General features: G+C 42.4%; 1 protein-coding gene across 50 annotated transcripts in view; it reads right to left on the bottom strand.

Annotated features, from left to right (window-relative positions):
- Nucleotides 1-20,666, bottom strand: part of Map4k4 (mitogen-activated protein kinase kinase kinase kinase 4) — a 150,466-nt gene that overhangs the window by 68,199 nt on the left and 61,601 nt on the right. For all 50 annotated transcript variants that reach the window (XM_037200203.1, XM_037200206.1, XM_037200215.1 and 47 more), the window contains exon 3: nt 18,473-18,529. In XM_037200203.1, coding sequence (XP_037056098.1) covers nt 18,473-18,529 — 57 coding nt within the window. The remainder of the gene's footprint in view (nt 1-18,472; nt 18,530-20,666) is intronic.

Raw genomic sequence — 20,666 nt, 5'->3', positions numbered from 1 at the left:
AAGGTATAGACTAATAGAAATGGGTTAATTTAAGATATAAAAACTAGATAACAAGAAACCTGCTGTGGCCGTACAGTTTGTAAGTAATATAAGTCTCTGTGTGTTTACTTGGTTGGGTCTGAGCAGCTGTGGGACTGGCGGGTGAGAGAGATTTGTCCTGACCCTGGGCCAGGCAGGACCAGGAAAACTATATCTACACAAACGCATATTCTGAAGTTGTTAAAGCTTAAATTCAGTGTTGTCCACTGGTCTAAAAATGTTGAGTATGTATATTGATAAATATGATTGGCAGATTTTCATGGCATTGTTTCTGCTAATTCTAACATCTCTAGACAAAAACACATTATTGTGTTCTGTAGCCATACTGCACCATGACAAGATTCACACCGTAACACCTCCAAAACCAGGCAGGCTCGGGAGGCCTGGAATCCCAGCATCTGGGAGGCTGAGGCAGGAAGACTATGCAAGTTTATAGATTATCGAATGGGACTCATCTCAAAAAGAGAAACTTGGTTACAACTTAAAGCTAATGAAATACAAGACCTTAAGTGCAATCAAATTTAACAGTAGCCTTTCTGTAGGACTGAAATATCATCTAGAGATACAGTGATCACATTCATTTACTTGCCAAAATATGCCCTAGGGGTCTTATGCCCTAGTAGTCAAGCCATAAGCCATAAGAAACTTGACTACAAAGAATACCGAGAAGGAAATCGTGGTCTCCTTTCCAAAGTACTGTTTTAGGATGATGTAATGTAATAGATACTCTGAACATTACTTCTGTTTTTATGATTTTAAAATAGATGACTACTGCATATCTAATACAAAGAAATTTGGCACCACTTATTGTCCTTTTCTGACTTAATATGAAGGCCTAGCCTTGGAGGAAAGAACATCAGAAATACAGATTGGGACAATCACAGCTAGAATCCAAGGACTAACACTTAGTATGCTATAGTCTACACTGTCTTTAGACTACACCTATAATGAACCAAGTTTTGAATTCCAATTTCCTTTGACCATTAGTTTAAGTAAGTTTGGGAGCTGGAGAGATGGCTCAGCAATTAAAAGCACTGGCTGCTCTTCCAGAGGACCCAAGTTCTATACCCAGCACCCACACGGAGGCTCACAACCATCTAGAACTCCATTTCCAGGGGATCCAATGCCCTCTTCTGGCCTCCACAGGGACCAGGTATACATGTGGTCCACAGACATGCATGCAGGAGAAACACCCATATATATAAAATAAATACATGTTTTCTAAAAGCATAAGATTGGTAGTCTCATGTCAACATTTAATAGACACGCACATACCACCACCAAAGTGAACACCTTATTTAAGTAGGGGATAGAGCAGTAAACAGACTTGGGGGATGACATTTAAACAAATAGCTGAATTGACAAAGCTATACAGAGAAAGCTTATGTATCATCCCATGGGTCTAGTTGTGAGTCCAAATTACTGTGTCCTTCATACTCCACTTTAGGGGTGCCAAGATGATCACAAATAGGAGGATCTGGAGGATGGGGTGGGAGCTTCTTGGAGAAAAAGGGAAAGAGGGCTCTCTTCTGGTTTCCTCCAATGGTGAGGCAGCTGCTGACCCCCACTTAGTGAGTTAATGCAGCTGGTGCCAATTAGCATTTTGGCCTCTGACCAACAGGAGCAATTCTCATAGAAAAGGTCTTTGTCTGGAGCTGGGTTCTGACAGTGGATGAGTTTTCAGTTGGCTCCCTGGCTATCAGAGGACTGGGGGCTGGGAAGAGCCAACATCTGCACAGCATTAATTTGCACAAGCAGCCATGGGCTGTAAATGAGGCAAATGAAAAGCACTGCCCACTTCACCATCTGAGCGAGCACACAGGGTGCACAGTATTAGTTTGGCTCTTTGTCTTTTAATGTCCCCTTTGGTGGGGTTCTGAAGGAAGTTTGTTTTGCAGTGCCCTAAGTCTGCTAGGTGAGTGCTCTACCACTGAGCGACCATCTCCAGCCCTGTTGTGTTCCCTTCAAATGTTGCTTTGAGGCCTTCCTGTCTAGGTCCTCTCTCCCTCCACTGATGGCAGGCAGTATTGTCTGATCAGAAACAGGCAGCCCTCGGAGATGCTAACTGGGCTGCAAGAGGACTGAGAAATGCTCTGAGTTTACCATCTTTCCACCTGGCTTCTTCACAGACTTCAACATCAGTTACTGACAGGTGAGCAACTAGAGGGGCAACCGGGGGTCTTTGTGAGGGGGAGAAAAAGGCTGCCGGAGAGACAAATGGTCCCTCTGGAGGATTTCTGCACTGAGACGTATAACTGAGCGTGCTCCTGAAAGAAAATGCCTGCTTCTTAAGAACAGTTTACAGTCAACTGCTACTCGGCTCTTCCTTATGGCCTGCAAACTGAAAGAGAATGAGATATTTCAACTTACAGAGTCCTGGGAAATCTGAGTGTTACTCAACACATGCCAAGTAAGAGAGCACAGAATCAATTAAGTTTAATTTGATTCAAAGATAAAAAGTTACAAAATTTAAATTCGCCATTCAACAATATGTAAATGCAGACAATTTTACAGATTCTAGAAGAAGACACATTTTAGAACAAAATTAAGATTATGGGATCAGGTCACAAGAATGACAGTCTTCAAAATTAACATCCTCATCCAAATCACTCAGTACTACAGTAAAAACTCATCACGAAAATTAATAGAAACAAAGTGAAAAATCACATATACACAAAAGGTTGCTCAAGATCTAGAAGAAAAACTCTTGAACATATTCTGTATTAATATTAAAGTCACACTACTTTTATGTAACCGAATAATCAGTGTATTTATTTTGATAATGGCCTTGTCCTTGAGGCTCTTCTTTGTCTAATGGCACATCTAGTCAGAACAGCCCTCAGCATCTTCTACGTCTTTCTCTACCCAAGTTGGTCCCTTGCTGAGTATTTTGATCAGACCTTATTAGTCACCTGGTTGTTGCATGTGATTAAAAACAAACAAGTCCCACCATGGAAGAATGAAACAGACTTGAGACTGCAACTAAAAGATGAACACAGTGAGCAGAACCCTTTCCATGAAAGAGACCAAGAAATCACAGAAGCCCAATGCACAACTCCATGACAAAGCCCTACCAAAAGGCACAGCACAGGATGACTTTCATCAAGTCCAATAACACACTATTTTTCTAGGTTCCTGAAGTACTGGACTGGACAAAGTTTCATGTCTACACACAGATATCATAGTCAATCCCAATCTATAAGGCAAAATACCATAGGTATAAGTGTTTTGAATAATAAAACCTCAAGTAATCCAAATTTATTTTGAAAACCAAATTGTGATTACACTTCAACATTTTTAAAGACCCAAACTTTTAAATTGTAAGAAAAAAAAAAAAGAAAGAAAGAAAGGAGCCGGGCGGTGGTGGCACACGCCTTTAATCCCAAGCACTCGGGAGGCAGAGCCAGGCGGATCTCTGTGAGTTCGAGGCCAGCCTGGGCTACCAAGTGAGTCCCAGGAAAGGCGCAAAGCTACACAGAGAAACCCTGTCTCGAAGAAAAAAAAAAAAGGAATCCAAAATCTAAAACACCCAAAAGCTAGCAAAGCAGTCATGACCTTGGCAATGAAATGTGACCATCCACAATGTAAATGTGCACATGTTTAGATAGCTGTACCAGGGTTAAATAAGTGCACAGGAGAAAAAAGGAGGAAGAGGAGAAGAGTCTACTAAAGACTATCTCTAGGTGAGTTTCTTCTTTAATCTTCAAATTTCCTACATGGCCATGCAATATTTAACTAACTCTGAAAATGAATAAATACTGGTTTATGGGACAGGAATGAGCCCCGTGAGAACTTTCTGTCAGTTCTTATGGTCTGCCTCCATGTTTGTCTCCCATCCTCTGCCTCCCATCCCTAATGTTGGAGGGTTACTGCCAAACCTGAAGAACCACACAGCCTCGCTGGGACTAGGCCAGAGGCATTCCAAGGCCTCAGGCTTGTTCCTTCTTGTCTGCTGTGACTACCTATCCAGACAGTGACCTAAGACCAGCGGTTTCCAAAAGTCCATCATTCCCAAAAGGAAGCAAGGACGAAGCTCACCGTCCTATCTTCAATTCTGACTGTCAGAGGCTCCCTTACAGGGACACAGCTTCAGGCCATCCAGACACTGGTCTATGCCGGTAGCAAATTCCACGAAGTTCCCCATACTACATACTACAAGAAAGAAAAGAATACTGTGTACACTGAACAGTGTTCCTTAAACCTTACAAACAGATCCAAGTGAGGACTAGCAAGGAGCAGCTGCAAGGAAATGATGGGCAGCACCTGTGTGTGCATCTCGCACTGGCCAGCCTGTGACCTCAGGTCTCAGGAGCTCCTGCTTGCTGATTTGGCATGCTCAGATAAAGGCTATGCTTTGAGAAGTATCTTCAACTAGAAAGAATAAAGGGACTTCCGCTCCTGGAGGAGATAAAGTATCAACGGGCCAGAAGATTTGCCCTCCTACTCAAACAACTAAAATTAGACAAATCCTAAAGAGGTTAAGATACCAGGCAATGATGGGCAGTCTAGACCAACCAAGAACAGGAGACTCGATTGGGCAAGAGGAGCCTACGAGCTCAGGGGGTAGAGCAGAGAGTCTGGAGAATCTGCAGCAACCCCATGAATAGAAGTCCAGAGCATAGAGAAGGGCACAGCAAGAAAGGTGTGGGCCAGGGAGCCCTTCTGGGGTTGCAGTGGAACACCACCATCAAGAAATCACTTGGAGTAAAAGGAAGAATCTAGTCTTTAAAAGGCATCTGTGAACAGAAACCACCAGCACTTGCAGAAAAAAGGAATAGGGCAAACTGCTATACACCCAACTGGAAAACATCATCTCACAGGACTTTGGAGGCCAGAGTCCCAACAGCGAGGAAATTAGTCCCCGACTAGATACTGATCCAAGCCCCAGTGTATGGCAGTTAACTGGACATCCCGCACCCCCGCCCAAAGTCAAGAATACAAAAGTATGAAATATTATGAACCCAAGAAGGTAAAATTCATGGTGCCTGGCTCTAACTAGGAATTAGAGCACACAACCACATGGGAGAAGGGATGAGCAACAACCACCTGTTGGCTGTGACTATCCTGCTTGTTAGGAACACGCTCCTGAGACAGCCTGACATCCACTCGCTTTGACAGTGCACTACATTAAAACAACCTGATTTACGTGTTTCACTTCCTCCAGAGGATGACAAAGAAACCCCCACAGACCATGTCTCCACTTACCTAGCACCGAGAGAGTAGAACCAGGACTTGGGTTCATCGGGCCACCGTCTCACTCTGCAGAACAGGCTGCCCTGAAACCCACAATCTTGCTGGCCTTAACTTCTCCTGGGATCAGAGGCATGAAGCACCAGGGACTAATCACCATTTTTTAAAAAAATCTATCACACTCCTTAAAATTAATGTGCCAAGACACAGCACTTCTGATTGAATAATTTTTGTTGAGTATCAATTGCTAACATGACAAGACTGAACCAAAAATACAGATACCATGAAAACTATAAATAGCTCATATTGGAAGCAATAACATAATGACTTCCTAATTCTGACTTTTAAAGTATTTGTAAACAACCAAAGATTTTTGATCAAATTTTATTTTTTAATTAATATGTAATTACGTCATTTCTTCCTTCTCTTTCCTACCTAAGATCCCTCCCACATACCTCACCCCCCACTTTGCTTCCTTTCAAGATCATGGCCTCTTTTTCTTTGTCACATATACACACATGTGCACACCTTTGCATAAATACATAAATACATGGTCTTATCCTTTACGAAACCTGCTTTGCTAAATATTAACCATTACAATGATGGTGTTTTTGCTTTAAAAATAACATGAGCCAATTCCTTATGCTCAGTTTCTTTACATCCAAGATAAGAGATCCATTCCTGGCAAGTGAGGCCACCCAGGATGGTAAATATAAACTAGGTTAGCATGAAAATATCTTTACAGTGTTTAGCACACAGCAAATATGTGCTGTGGTTTTAAGAAAATGAACTACAATTATCTTTGGCTTTATAAAGTATTCCTACAGCAGCCTTTAACATAAAAGCAAGCCCTGGTAAACATAGACACAAATCCCCAGCATGGCCTTCCTGCTAGCCGCAGTGGACAGGCAGGAAATCTAAAACAGCTCACCAACTTACTGCTGTGATGAAGCAAGAAGACAGAGGAAGGATGTCACAGGCCAAATCAGCCAATGCCAGTGTAACCTGCTTTCTTCCCAATGGCCAGTTAGGCTAAATCTCTTGCTAACAATGAGTAACAAATGTGAGTCCTAACCAGATAGGCTGTTACTTCTATTCATACAATGACATAAAAAACCTGCAGGTGTTCCTTCTTAGAAAAACAGGAAGGATGACTATAATCTAGAGATACCAAAACAACTGGTAAGGAAAGATAATGAATTCTATTCATCCACTGTTGATGCTTGTCCTGTTCAGCAGTGTTACATGGGGGGCACCGCCACCATGAACTCTCCGCTGCCACTCCCTTAAATGCAGCCTAGGGTACGTTCTGAACACACGGCACACCCCACTGATGCTGAGCAAGCACTGTGTACATCTTATCAGAGAACAGCTGCTCTCTCAAATGTGCTTTTAGAAGATATATAAGACAACTGTTTAAGAGGTGAGATTTTGTGGATAGAACAATGAACTTTTACAGGATTAGCATGATCCAATTCAAATGGGCAGATAAAATAAAACTTCTCAAGTTTTGAAAACAGACGTTGGTGTTATCTTGAACCTGCTGCTACTTTAACTATCTCATGCAAGAAAGCTGCATACCAGTTATTTAAAGTAGAAGAAAAATAGACTTCCAATTTAGATGACTAGAAAGGTAAGTAACTATGAATCCTAACACAGAACTCCAGGGCAGCCTACAGCATGCCTACTTCCGTTTGCTCTAAACGCAGCTCACTAACTTGAGATTAGGTTCTTTAGTCCTTCTTTCTCCCTCTATTCTAGAGCCGTGGGGACAGTGCTAGTAAGGAGACAGACCGGAGGCAGTGGAACTCTCTGGAAGAGAAGAGTCTCAGAACACGGCAGCTGCTCTCCATCTGCCAGCAGACAAGTGATGCCACTCCCTAATAACAGCACAGCCATCGCTCCCCAGAGACCTTCTCTTGGCACTCTGCATGACCATAAAGCAAAACACATGGTAAGAGTTTGTCTGGAGTCTCCTGAGGTTGGCCAAGTCAGAGCAATTGTTTTAAAACTGGAACTCTCACAGGAGACAAGAAACAGAGCACACTTGTCAGAAAGAGGACCACCTACAATCCCATGCCTACATTCAAAGTAGTGGGATGGCAGAGCTGGAATTCTGCATCAAAGGAAAATTATGTCCCTCACCATCATTCATACATACATATATACACACAGGGAAAGGGGGGGAGGGAGGGCGGGGACTGACTTTCAAATGACATTTCCTCCTCAACAGTACCTACTGGTTTATAGACTAAAATTTAAGCCAATTAGTTATATGCCCAAATGAATATCCCCAGTGAAGACTCTGACAGACCATTACCCACTTAAATTCATAAGGAGAAAGGGTATTATCACACTGAAGTCCGCCTAGTCCTTCCTCCCCCAACGAGCAATAAACGTGAAGAAGAGGAGAAAGATCAGATCGTGCCACTTTCCTTGTCAGCCTTTTAAGAGCACTCTCCTGCCCACTGACACAGCGTTTTCAATCTCCATGTTCACAGCAGAGACTGAACTGGAACAAGAGAAGGGCGCAGGGCAGGGATGGACACTACTGAAACAAACCACGAGGGACCAAGACCCACACTCTGAAGCACAGGGACAGCAAGAGCCACGAGCTGCCTGGGAAGAAGAAGAGCGTCCAAGACATGTCTGAGCAAATCCCACAGCATCAAGTCATCCAGAACAGGGCTCACAGCATCGAGAATGATGCAGGATGGGCGCGCGCGCACGCACGCACACACACCCTACAGGTCAGAACAATTACATTCACGCTCAGGCCTACACTAACGAACCTATCAAGAAGATAAAACAACCCTGTCAGGAATGGAGGCTGCACACTGTGCACATTCAACAGCTGATCTTACTATGGAATACTACACTTTGGGCTAAAATATGGCACCAAAGAACTATGGCTTCTGTTTGCAGTTTTGCCGACTAAAATCAGACACAGGATGGGGAAAAGAAGCAGCTGACCACTCTAAGGCTTATAACCTTTACCAAACCAAACCAAACCAAAACAACCTGAGCCTGAGGAGACAGCTCAGTCAGTAAAGTGACCTCACTTAAGATTAACATCCTTGAGTTGTTGGAGAAACAGACCGTAAGATCTTGAGATAATGAGAAACGAACTCTTGAGGCTCTTGCTCTTTTCAATGGTATTTGAGTTTTTTTGGCTATCATAAAATTGTCAAGGCAGCAGGAAAAAATACCGGAAGCAGTCAGAAGCTAAGCAACTGAGAATCTGCAGCCTACGGAAAAGGAAACCCACTCTCTACCTCTAGATGAGCACGGGACACTAAGACCGACAATTCACTGTGGACACACAGACCCCGAAGGAGCCGGGGAGAGGAAAGAGTATGAATGAAATATACTGCATGAAAAATCAAGTTAACATCTGTTGGTGCACTCCCCCCCCCCCGCCCCCCCGCCGCCCGTTTCTCCTCTCCCTAAACAACCTAATGGGAACTACAACCTCCTTTAGTTCTAGGGTAAAGGCAGTCCAGAAGCGTTGGTACAGAGTGGAGTTCAGCTCCCTCCGCGGCTACCTTGATTCCTCCCCAACCTCCAGGAGGGAGGAGGCAAGCTGCCAGCTCATAGGGTCAGTAGAGAAGCTTCCCAGCCTTTCAGAAAGATACGGAGGAGATGTGGAGTGTGGCTCAGAAGGAAGACCAAAGGGCACTGTGTGGAACTCTTGCTGGAGAATCGGACCAACAGTGATGCTTATACTGTCAGCCCCAAACTAAAGCTCAGGGCCAGAGTCCAGCAAGCTCTGCTGGTGGATGAAAACGCCCAGGTGTCGCCGGGTGGTGGTGGCGCACGCCTTTAATCCCAGCACTCGGGAGACAGAGGCAGGCAGGTCTTTGTGAGTTCAAGGCCAGCCTGGTCTACAGAGTGAGTTCCAGGAAAGGCACAAAGCTATACAGAGAAACCCTGTCTCAAAAAACGAGAGAGAGAGAGAGAGAGAGAGAGAGAGAGAGAGAGAGAGAGAGAGAGAGAGAGAGAGAGAGAGAGAGAGAAAGAGGGAAAGAGAGGGAAAGAGAGAAAGCCTCTAAACTTCACTGATCATCTCCCCACGCCCATGCTGATTTGGCTTTTGTAGCCTCAAGCTCTACAATAACAGAGTAGGGACAGAGAACAGAACAATGGAAGGACAGAAGACAGATATATTAAAAAAAGTTAGTTGTACAAAATATACTGAGCAATTTATTAATTTTACTTAGAAAAATAAAATAAACTTGAACTAAAATATGTAGGCATCCAACCTGAATGTGAAATGTTCATTAACAATTACAAGGCACACCCTGTCAGAAAGCTTTTTTAAGAAAGAATAATTGTTTCTACAGCATAATTAACCATTCTAATTCATCACAGAACCAAATATGCATTAAGAACACCAGATGGCCTTAAAATATCTTCAGCAAAATGGTGTTTTAGGGGCTGGGAAGACAGCTCAGTGGTTAAGAGCGCCAGTTGTTTTTTCAGAGGACCTGGGCTTAATTTCCAGCACTCACATGGCAGCTCACAACCATCTGTAACTCCTGTTCCAGAGATCCAGGGCCCTCTTCTGGCCTCCGTTGGCACCACATGCATGTGGTGAAGACATATGTGCATGCAAAATACTCACATACAACATACAATGATAAAATGACTTTTAAAATGGCACTTCAATATATTTAAAGAGAACAATGGAGCAAGGAATCACAGCTTACTAAGTAAACATCACTAAATTAGGCGCATTAACCCTGATTTTAAAAAATCTACAATGGGGGGATTATTTTTCCATCCTACGTACAAGCAAACTGAAGCTTTATCTTGCTTAATCCTGAGCAATATTCTAAGAAATGATGTAAGACTGACTGTCTCCAGGAAAAAGCAAAGACATGGCTATAAAATATTGAGTCCAACTTCTATGAGGCTCACGACTATAAATCCAACTTGGAAGGTACTTATGTGCTTCAAATTTATGTCTATAGGTAAAAGGCTAAAGCACTTTTTATTAGTTCAGTGACGAAGTCTTTGTCTTCTAAACAAAGCCCAGCTTACTCTATTTGGGGCAATCCCCCTGCCTCCAAAGTGCTGGGATTACAGACATGGTCAGTCCAATAATTTATTTTCTTGGGACATGAAATCTAAGCGTGAAGGTATAAAAAACATATCATGCTACTGTTTATAATTGTTAGCATTTCTGGGTTTTTTTGGGGTGTGTGTGTGTATGTTTTGTTTTGTTTTTATTTTTTTCTAGATAGTTTCTCTTTGTAGCCTTGGCTGCCCTGGAACTCACTCTGTAGACCAGGCTAGCCTCGAACTCAAGAGATACACCTGCCTCTGCCTAACCTGTGCTAAGATTAAAGGCCTGTGCCACCACATCTGGTGATTGTTAGCATTTCTAATTAATTACCATATCTACAATTCTAAAAAGGACATGAAAATGAGATTAATTTTCTTGGCCAAAGAGATGAATATTGTATACAAGTTGTAGTCTGAATGTGAAATGTCTTTCACAGGCTCATGTGTTTAAAAACTTGGCCCAAGTAGGTAGGCGCTATTTCAGAAGATTATGGAACCTTTATGAGGCAGAGCCTTGCTGGAGAAAGTAGATAAAAGGGTGTGAATCTTGAGGTTTAACCCAGTTTCATTTCCTGTTCAAATTCTGCTTCCTAAGTGCAGATGCAATGCACCCTGCCCAGCCTCCCACTCCTGACACTGCCCTTCCTCACCATTAATAAAATGTATTCCTCCAACTGTGAGCTGGAGTAGACCTTTCCCCTTCCTTCACAAGATGCAAGGCAGCCAATAGGAAAAATCAGTGCTGAGAAGTCAAGTCATTGCTGTGGCAAATCTGACTTCGTATGACAAAGTGTATGACAAATCCATATGCTTTGGGAATGGGCTTCCCAGGAAGGGTGTGAAAAGTTCACTGTGCAGGCTAATAATGTTATCAACAGTGCTTGCTGGGGCATTCTGGTCAGAATACGGAAGACTAGAATGCACAGAGAAATGTGACAGTGGTGTCCTAACTCATAAGGTTTACCCTTCAGGGAAAGAAGGACTCTTGGGAAGTCAGCTAGAAGCCATCAAGGCTGCACACCTTCACAATGTCTGGCTGCATTCTGTTCATACCCCCAAGAAACTGAATAAGGCTGAACTTAAAAGTAATGGGCTAACATGTTTGGCAGAGAAGATTTCAAAGCAGGATAGCATTCGGGCTGTAGCACGGTTATTACTACTTTCACTCAGGGGGGAAAAATCACCAAATGGACAGGATACAAACAATGGACAGTTTGTTAAGAGAAAGGGCTGGAACAATTTTAACTTTGCAGCCAAAGCTCTTCCTGAAAAAAGACTAAGATTGCTCAGTTCCCTGCTCTGTACTAGAACAATAGGAAGGGTATCTTAAGGGCAAGACCCCATCAAAGTCTTCATTTGCTGTGGAATAATTGTTTGGTACACTGTAAAGATTTGTACTCAGAATTGGTTTCATAAAAAGCTTAGTGGCCAGTAGCCAGGCAAGAAGTACAGGCAGGACAATCAAATTAAAGATGCTGGGATGAAGAAGGGCAGAGTCAGAAGAGGTTAATAAGAAATATGAATTAATTTAAATGTTAGCTAGTAATATGCCTGAGCTATCGGCCGATCATTTACATTAAGTTTCTGAGTGGTTATTTGAAAGCAGCCACCAGCACAGGAAAACTCCACCTACACCCGTTTGCAAAACTGAGAGTGTTCAAGGTGGTCCCTGACCTGGAAATCAGCTGCCTAGAGAAAGTACACACAAAGAAAGGCTGCTGCAAACTGTGGTCCAAGGAGCCAGGACTGACCCTAAGCTGGCAGCAGAACTTGGCAGCATCATTCACTGCCTTTGCAAGCATGAAAAAACAAAAGACTGAGGGGCCCTGAAGCTTTCCACCATGGTTTTGTAGAATCACTGAGGCCAAGCAATCCGTGGCAGGGCTGGAGGAATTTCAAGGAGGCCCTGAGAAGCCACTGCACGCAACTCTGACAGTGAAGCCAAAATTGCAATGAAAGCTCAGGGTTGGAGGGGGTGGAACAACGGGACCTCAACTGAAAAAGCTGAGGCAGAGAATGGAGCCAGCCCATGAGTGGCTGTGTGTGCTATAGGCAGCAGAGGTAGAAGGACTACCTAAGCCCTTTGGAGATGACTCCCTCTCCGGCCCCAGGTGCCTGACATGGAGCTGCAGGATTTGGTTTTGTCCTATTGGGTTTCAGCCTTGCTTTGTGTCTGGTAGTTTCTTAATATGCCCCAATTCCTCTTGTTTGAAAAGGAAATGTTTATTTTGTGGCATTATATTTGGAAGGATATAATTTTTTTTTAATTCCGTATGAGCTCACGGTTAAGCAATCATCTCAGAAAACACTCTGGACTTTTGAAATGTTGGCAGTGTTAAGACTGAGGACTCTGAAGTTGGAATGAATGCATTTTGCATTATGTCATGGCCATGAGTCTATGAGGAACAGGAGTAGAACGTTGTGGATTGAATGTGAAATATCCACCATAGCCTGATGTGTTGCAAATCCTGATCCCCAGCTGGTAGTGGTGTTTAGGAGGGTCGTGGAACCTTTAAGAAGTAGAGCCTTGATAGAAGAGATGGGCCACTGGGAGTGAGTGGGCTTGAGGTTATATAGCCAACTTCACTTTCTGTTCATTCACTCTTCCTGACTATTCCTACTCCTGCTCCAAGCCATGCACGCCATGATCCCCTTGCACTCTAACTTAGAATAACCTTCCTTCTTTTAATTGCTTATAGTTAATTATTTTGTCATAGCAATGAGGAAAAATAGCTAATAAATCACCAAAAAGCAAACACTATTTAATGTGTCATAGGTAGAATCTTAATACTTAAAACAAGATTGGAACCCTATTCTGGTAATAGCCACGGGGCTCTGCAAGAAAAACCATTTCTCTAAATTTCAACTGTTCATCCATAAAGTAAAGACTTTTCAACTGGAAAAGCAGAAAACATCCAACACCCAGTCTTTCCTATGGGGAATATAGTTAATCGCAACTGTCAACCTGAATGCTAAAGCATCCTGGAAGGCAAACCTGCAGGGGATTATCTTGATTCAGCTAATGAAGTTGAGATGACCTGGCCACTGTGCACAGCATCATTCCCTGTGCTGGGATCCCAAACTACTCAGAGGAGACAGTGAGCGCGAGAAATGTACTGCTCCTTGTTTCCTGACAGCAGACGTGTGTGAGCAGCCACTTGGAGCTGTTCCGAGTTCTCTACCATGGTGGACTATATTAAGAACTATGAGTCAAAATACACATTTCCTTCCTTAAACTGGTATTCCATCACAGCAACAACCAAGACAGTGACAACAAGAGAAAGAAACTTCATTTTCTGCCAAGTCCCAAGTTAAAATGAGTTAGCCCCCAACATGAAACACATTCTCTCCCTACAAAAACAAAAAAGCCTAATCCTTCAAAAAAAATACTACAATCATTACCAATTTAGTCCTTTTAAAATACATCAATACACCACCAGGTGAAGTAATGTATTGTTATAATATGAGCTATTCAGAATACTGAGGCAAGAGGATTGCTGGAGCCCAAGAATTTGAGACCAATATGGGCAATATTGTAAACTCCCATCTCAAAATATTCTGTCTGTGTGTCTGTCTCTGTCTCTGTCTGTCTCTGTCTCTCTCTCTGCCTCTCTTTCTCTCTCTGCCTCTCTTTCTCTCTCTCTCTCTCTCTCTCTCTCTCACACACACACACACACACACACACACACACACACACACACACAGGCACCACATTAATACTTTAACAGATAGGTATGATTCTATTAACTATTTTCAAAAACAACACATAGACAAAATGTTAACTGTCAAATCTAACTAAATGATACATACTGTCCCCTCTTTCTGCAAGCATGATACTTGAAGTTGGTGCTAAAGACAACTTTGCTCAATTTATAGACCCCAAGTTAGTAACTACTGATCTAGCTAATTCACCTTTAAATTAACAAAACTATATAGTATTAACTAAAAGCAAATGGGTAAAAGTCAAATCTACACAAATAATAATATATAAAATAATACAAATACAAATAAACACAAGTTTAATATTAAGACACAAAAAGTAAAATGAGATGGTCAAGAATTGAAACTACAAGAGCTGAGGATAATAGCTCAATGGTAAAGAAGCCCTGGAGAAAAGAACAAGCATTCCTCCAAACACTACAAACACCAGATGGGGGCGTGGTTAGCTGATTTCCTATGGCCTGCCTTGGTACTAAGGTACGCAGCAGACGTGGTGTACCTGTCTAGCCTACCCAGTAGATTCAAAACTGAGTCCCAGTGAATTCTTTCCCTTATACAAACAACTGTTTTTCTTGTTTCTTGATACACTTTCAGTTGTGAGGCTGTGCTACATATAGCTTTATAAGATGTTATTTATCACTGGGGAAAACTGAGTGAAAGGAGCATGGGACGTCTCTACACATTTTCCTGCAAATCCCTAGTAATCTAAAATTATTGTAAAAACAAAACAAAGACACATGCACATTAATAATTTACTGTGCTAGTATTATGTAGCTAAAAAAAATCCGAAAGATGCTCTTTAGACCCTCCCCAAAACCAACCAGATGAAATACTTAAGTTTCCTTCAGAAGAGTCCTTCTGTACTCAATTCTTAATTCTGTTGAGGTTTCAAAGAAATCCAAAGATATATATATATATATATATTGACAAAGGAATGTCTCTCTTGCAGACTCCTTAGTTCCCTACACAGTCCCATGTCAAAGCACCCCTGAGCAGAACATGAATTCTTGGTTGGTTATGGCCAGGTTCTTCACATAACCAACTCAATTGGCGAAGCAGGCCCACATTTCCCCACTCACTGCACCTGGCACTGGAGCGAGATTCAATTAGGCTGCCAATAGTTAACTGAGGGGTGAGAACCATGCATGCCTTGGTCTCCCTACCCATACCATTCTTCCCTTCTGAGCCTCCTAACAACCACTTGGCTTCTTCTAACAAGTCATGAGTCTGTGATATTTTTCCTCCAGGATCTAGCTTTTGCACCTTTTCGACCCTGAGATGAAACAGAATGGAAACCAAACAGAACCTTGCTCTCGCCAAGAGAAAGCTCTCCGATGACCCCTCCTGCTGTAGGTGAAGTCTGCTGCAAAATCTCTCCTATGTACCACCCAGGTCCCAGCCAGGATAAGGCCTACAAGTTCACAGGCAAAACCCAGCTCTTGATGTTCGGGGCAGGTAAGGGCATGTTTTCCATGCTGCCAGCTGACCATGGTCCCATACCCATAATCAGCACTTACTCTAGTTCTTTCTGAGCCGTGGGCTACAGCAGAGGTCATTACAAGAAAAGAATATGTAAGAAATATTACTGAGGAGCTAATACACTCAACGGTTGGTTGAAGGTTGGTTCTTTTTAAGGCTCACCATCTGGTTTTCACTCTACTGGAATACATGAACTCTGCATTAATTATTTTTAAAGGAGCCCTGAAAATACTTGTGTTATGCATCTGTCCATTGTTGCCAGGCAAGAAAATACCTTTTGTATACAACTCAGGTGTATACTTGGTGTGTAGGTCAGTGACACACTACTTATTTAGCAAGGATACACAAGGCCCTCACTAATCCCCAGCATAGAAAATAACCATAATAATAATACCAAAGCATCTAGTACATGTATAAGTGTGCATGTTCTTCAGAAGTTCTCATAGATATATGATTGCAAAAGAAATATTGCTGCGGAATGTCTTCTGTATGCTGTGAATATGTGCTGCTCTGATTAGTTGATAAATAAAGCCGTTTGGCCTATGGCAAGGCAGCTTAGAGGCAAACAGGAAATCTAAAAGAGAGACAGGAAGGAGAATGGCAAAGAGGGGAGCCACCATTCCACTGTCCAGGGAGCAGCATGTAATAGCACACAGGTAAAGCCATGGAACACATGGTGACATACAGGTTAATAGAAATGGGTTAATTTAAGATATAAGAGCTAGCTAGCAAGAAAATTGATCCATAGGCTATGGCCATGCAATTCTTAATTGATAATAAGCCTCTGTGTGTTTACTTGGGCCTGAGTGGCCGTGGGACCGAGCAGCTGTGGGACCAGGTGGAACACAGAAAAACTTCCAGCTACAAAATATACCAAAGCACACAGTGGCTACTGTAAAAAGGTATAAGGATGTAACTTTTCCCTATATTCTCCTATATATTACAGTTTCTCTCTCTGGTGACCATGTATTGCACATTTATCAGACCCAGCCTTAGATAAGGAGGTTCTCCACTTGAAATCCATCTGAGGTATGAAAGTAACATACCAGGAGGCCACAACAGCTATTCAGGAACCTCAGCACAAGCTGAAGACACTGAGTCCAGAAAGAACCTAAATTCTGGATTCATAAGTATCCAAAGCTTAAGGTTTACTTTTTTCGATTTTTTTTTTTCGATTTTTTTTTTTTTTTCTTGAGACAGAATCTCTTTATATGGCCCTTGCTGTCCTGGAACTTGCCATGTAGAGGCTGGTTTCGAACTCATGAAGATCTGCCTGCCTCTGCTTCCTGAGTGTTGGGACTAAAGGGTGCACAACCATGCCTGGACCAAAGCCTACATTTAGCATGGTAACCACAAGTCTAACAATAAACCAGTCAACAAGTAAGTTTATAAATATGCAAAAGCCCTGGGCTCCAGTGACACCATATCCCAACATAGCAAAAGGAGTCACAGGGGCAGGAATGGGGACCAGCAAGAAGGTGCCACTGCCTGCCACTGCCTGGCCCAGTCTCAGAGAGCACTTCATAAATACCTACTCTATTTAAACTACAGTAAGTTAGAATGTGCAACTCTTTCATTGCTCTTTCAAAATGTTTAGCTGAGCTGGGAAGTGGGGTGTGGGGTAGAGGTAGGCAGATCTCTGAGTCTGAGGCCAGCCTGGTCTACAGGGTGGGTTTCAGGATAGCCAGGGATACACAGAAAAACCCTGTCTTGAAAAACAAACACAAAAACAAAAAAATTTTAGCTGAAAAGCATCTCGTTTTCCACTGGGCTATACGCCCAAGTAGGATCTCACAGGACACAACTGAACTGTCCATAGCATAATGTGTTACACAAATCTTTTGAAAAGTCAATCAAATAAGTTTCTGGTTATTCTCTTTGACAAGGAAAAGAGGGCAGTCACCTAATGCCACATCTTCAAATATTTCTGTCAGTTTCAACAGCTGTCATTTGGTCTACAATGTTTTCTAATTCCAACTCACAAATGTGCACACTGGAGAGGTGCATACTGTTTGAAAGCAGCAGAGACCACCTCTCCATATTACTAATGGCACACTGAACTCAGTGTAGTCATTACCATCCTCAATAGACTCCAGACTTGGGGGAACTATGATTTGATGTAAAGACATCCCAAACTCCTAAGATTGATGCTCATCTCCTTCTAGAAATCTGTAACTGTGTTGAATCTGAATCAATATGGAATAAAAGGTAGTGAGTGCAGCAGATAAAACTGATTAAAATAACTTAAAATGAGGTGGATGTAGTTCCTCATAACCTGTCTATTTTATTAAATAAGTAAGCACTCTCAGATGCACATACACTCACATAGGCACACCCCCTGCATGTGCACATGTGTGAACTCACATTCTGTTTGGCTCAGTTCTCTTTTTCCATGTAAAGCTACACAGTAAATCCTCATCGACCATTTCAAGAACTATCTTTTGCCACTCAATTTTGCCAACAATCTACTAAAGTTCTAACAGATGTTTCTCTTCCAACCTCTGAGAACTTGGCTGGATATTTTCTTCTCCCATGATAAAAAAAAAAAAATTAAAAAGAAAAGAAATGGAACAGGTGTAGACTAACACACTAAGGGAAGCTCTCCCTTCAATCTCTATTCATGTGACCTCCCTGATCCCTCCTCCAATCTTTTCTATTAGTGAGGATGTTACCAATTACAGTCCATTTTGTGGCCAAGGATGATGTCACTCAGACAGAGGGGAGGTGTTATGGGTTGATTGTTAAAAAAAATAATAATAATAAGCAAATGCTTGCTACTGACTTAGTTACTTGGGGACCATCTGCAACAACTCAAGTATGTCAACTGGCCTGACGCTGGACCATGAGCATCAAATGCCACAGGAGAGCCGTGCACTCAAGTGATCACAATCTCCAAGCATGGAAAGGATCTTGTACTAGGACAGGAGTTAACTTTAAAGTCACAATCTCTTCATAAACATGTGTGTTCCAACCTTACCTCGGTGACATCCATAACCTTGATGGCCGCCAGCTGACCTGTTTTAACATGTCGACCCTGAAGAAACAGAAAAGAAAGACTAATTAATACCAACATTCTGGACAGCCATCTAAACAGAATGGCTAAAGTTTCTCACACAGCATCTCTTCCTTGTGCTTTTTCTATTATTAATAAGAGAATATCAAATGAATTTGATGAAATACCAATTATTTTTCTCATAGGTTTAATGTATCTATCAATGTCTCCAAGATACTTAAAATACATACTTCGTAATGTGTTTGTCTATACAATGGGTCACCAACCACTCCTTCAATGGCCAGAAATAAATAAATGGATAAAACTCTAGATATTTATTTTATACCATAAATGAGTAATCGTGTTTTCCTAGTGGAATCCCAATAGTAACTACCTGATTTCACAATTATAATGAACATCCTCTTTAAAATCTTCCCACAGCCCCAATAGTCAATGTAGAGTATGGAGACTACGATGCAGAGTAAAAAGTATACAAAGAGATTCAGGGACAAGCAAGATAACTTTGTCACAACTATAATTTTTGATCTAGGACTTAAAACTTTGTAGCTCATTCATGTCACTCTGTATTTCAAAAGTCTGGTATAATCCTCCTCGGCACTGACGGGTTTGGTTATCAGCCTGCTCTCTGCAGCAACGCCTTGCTAGCATTCCTCAAGGCAATGACCAGGAACCACCTAGCTATCTTGAACACGAGCTACCGCGGGATTCAGTTTTCACAAATGACCCTTCTGCACCACTGCAAAGCAGAAATGACATCCTCGCACTTTCCACAAACCTGTCTATCTTGTGGCCTCGTGACAGAAAGAAGGAATTTCTAACATCAAACTCTCCACTTACTCATAGAATCTGTGCAGGAACTCAAGTCACAAGGACAAAGCCGTCCCTGAAAATGGTACTATTTGACAACTAAACACTGTAACTAAGTAAGGAACAACAAGTATGCTCAGCAACCAGTAGTGAAGACAAGTTTTAGACTGGTATACAGTAGTGGTATACTTCATAGCATTGAGAACTACAATCATCGAGATGCAAAAAACAAGGTGGGACACTTGGTCAGTGGTCAAATATAACCCCAGACCACGAGTCTGTCCCCTCCATCAGTAAGAGCATCCAGACTCTCCCATGAGTGTGACAGCAGTCACAGAGTCAAACTGTGCTTCTCTTGAACCCAAGAAAGGAAGAGTCCACTTAAGACACAGTGTAACCTAATCCTGACACCACCAGGTCAAGGGTACAATGATCTTCTCCCACACAGCCCTTTAGTCTTTCAGCCTTTCTACAGTGGCTGAAAGGCTATTTCCAAATCACTACAGCAAATTTCTCACAACTAGAAATTAGGTGGTGGGAGAAAACCGCATTGTTCGGGCTCCCCACACCCCAGAGAATATAGGCATGCTGTGCTGGACTGACTCGGATAAAATAAGAGTAGGGGAGGGCAGGCCTCTAGATCTATACAACACACGAGTCTACCAAACTGCTCTTCAACTGTGTCATCCTCCTTCTTCCAAATGAGTAAGCCAACACTACTCTACCAGTGTCATTTTGTGAGTCTTGCCCGGCTCCCAGTAACCAGAATTCCTCCTCAACAGAGAAACCTCATAGCTTTGGATTCATTTTTGCTTCCCACCCACCCCCACCACCACCACCAAGAAAATGAATGTTTCTTTTTTAAGGGGGGGAAAAAAACCAAAACTAGGCTTGGCAGAGATCCAAGCCAAGGAAAACGGTCTATTTTTCAACTCTCCTTCGCGTTTCTGAGTCAAAATTACCACCTTGCGCTTGCAAATATGCAATACATAACACGTGTTCCAAGAAAAATCACATGATACAGCTTTAAGACTCAGGACACTGCTGCAGCCTGTCTCCACCTTTAATGAAGTTTGTCCCTGGTCCCAGAAAGGGCAGAGGGAATAACATTAAGGGAAGCGCTTAGATCCCAGTGAGGGGAGAAATGGCAATGGTTCTGTTTTCCTAGATAATCTTCTAGCATCAAATACTACTTAACAGATGCATGTTGTGTAATCTTTACCTAGACTACTTACACCCCCTTAAAATATCTGATGAATCACTGTGTCCACTGACAGGCACAGTCTCATGGTCTCTTTCACATGAACAGGAACTTGGCAGATACATGAATGTACCCAAGACGTTAAAGACA

Source organism: Peromyscus leucopus, chromosome 16_21 (assembly GCF_004664715.2).
Source record: "Peromyscus leucopus breed LL Stock chromosome 16_21, UCI_PerLeu_2.1, whole genome shotgun sequence".
Lineage (NCBI taxonomy): Eukaryota > Metazoa > Chordata > Mammalia > Rodentia > Cricetidae > Peromyscus > Peromyscus leucopus.
Note: the sequence above shows the minus strand (reverse complement) of the source record. Positions and strands in the feature narration are given on the sequence as shown.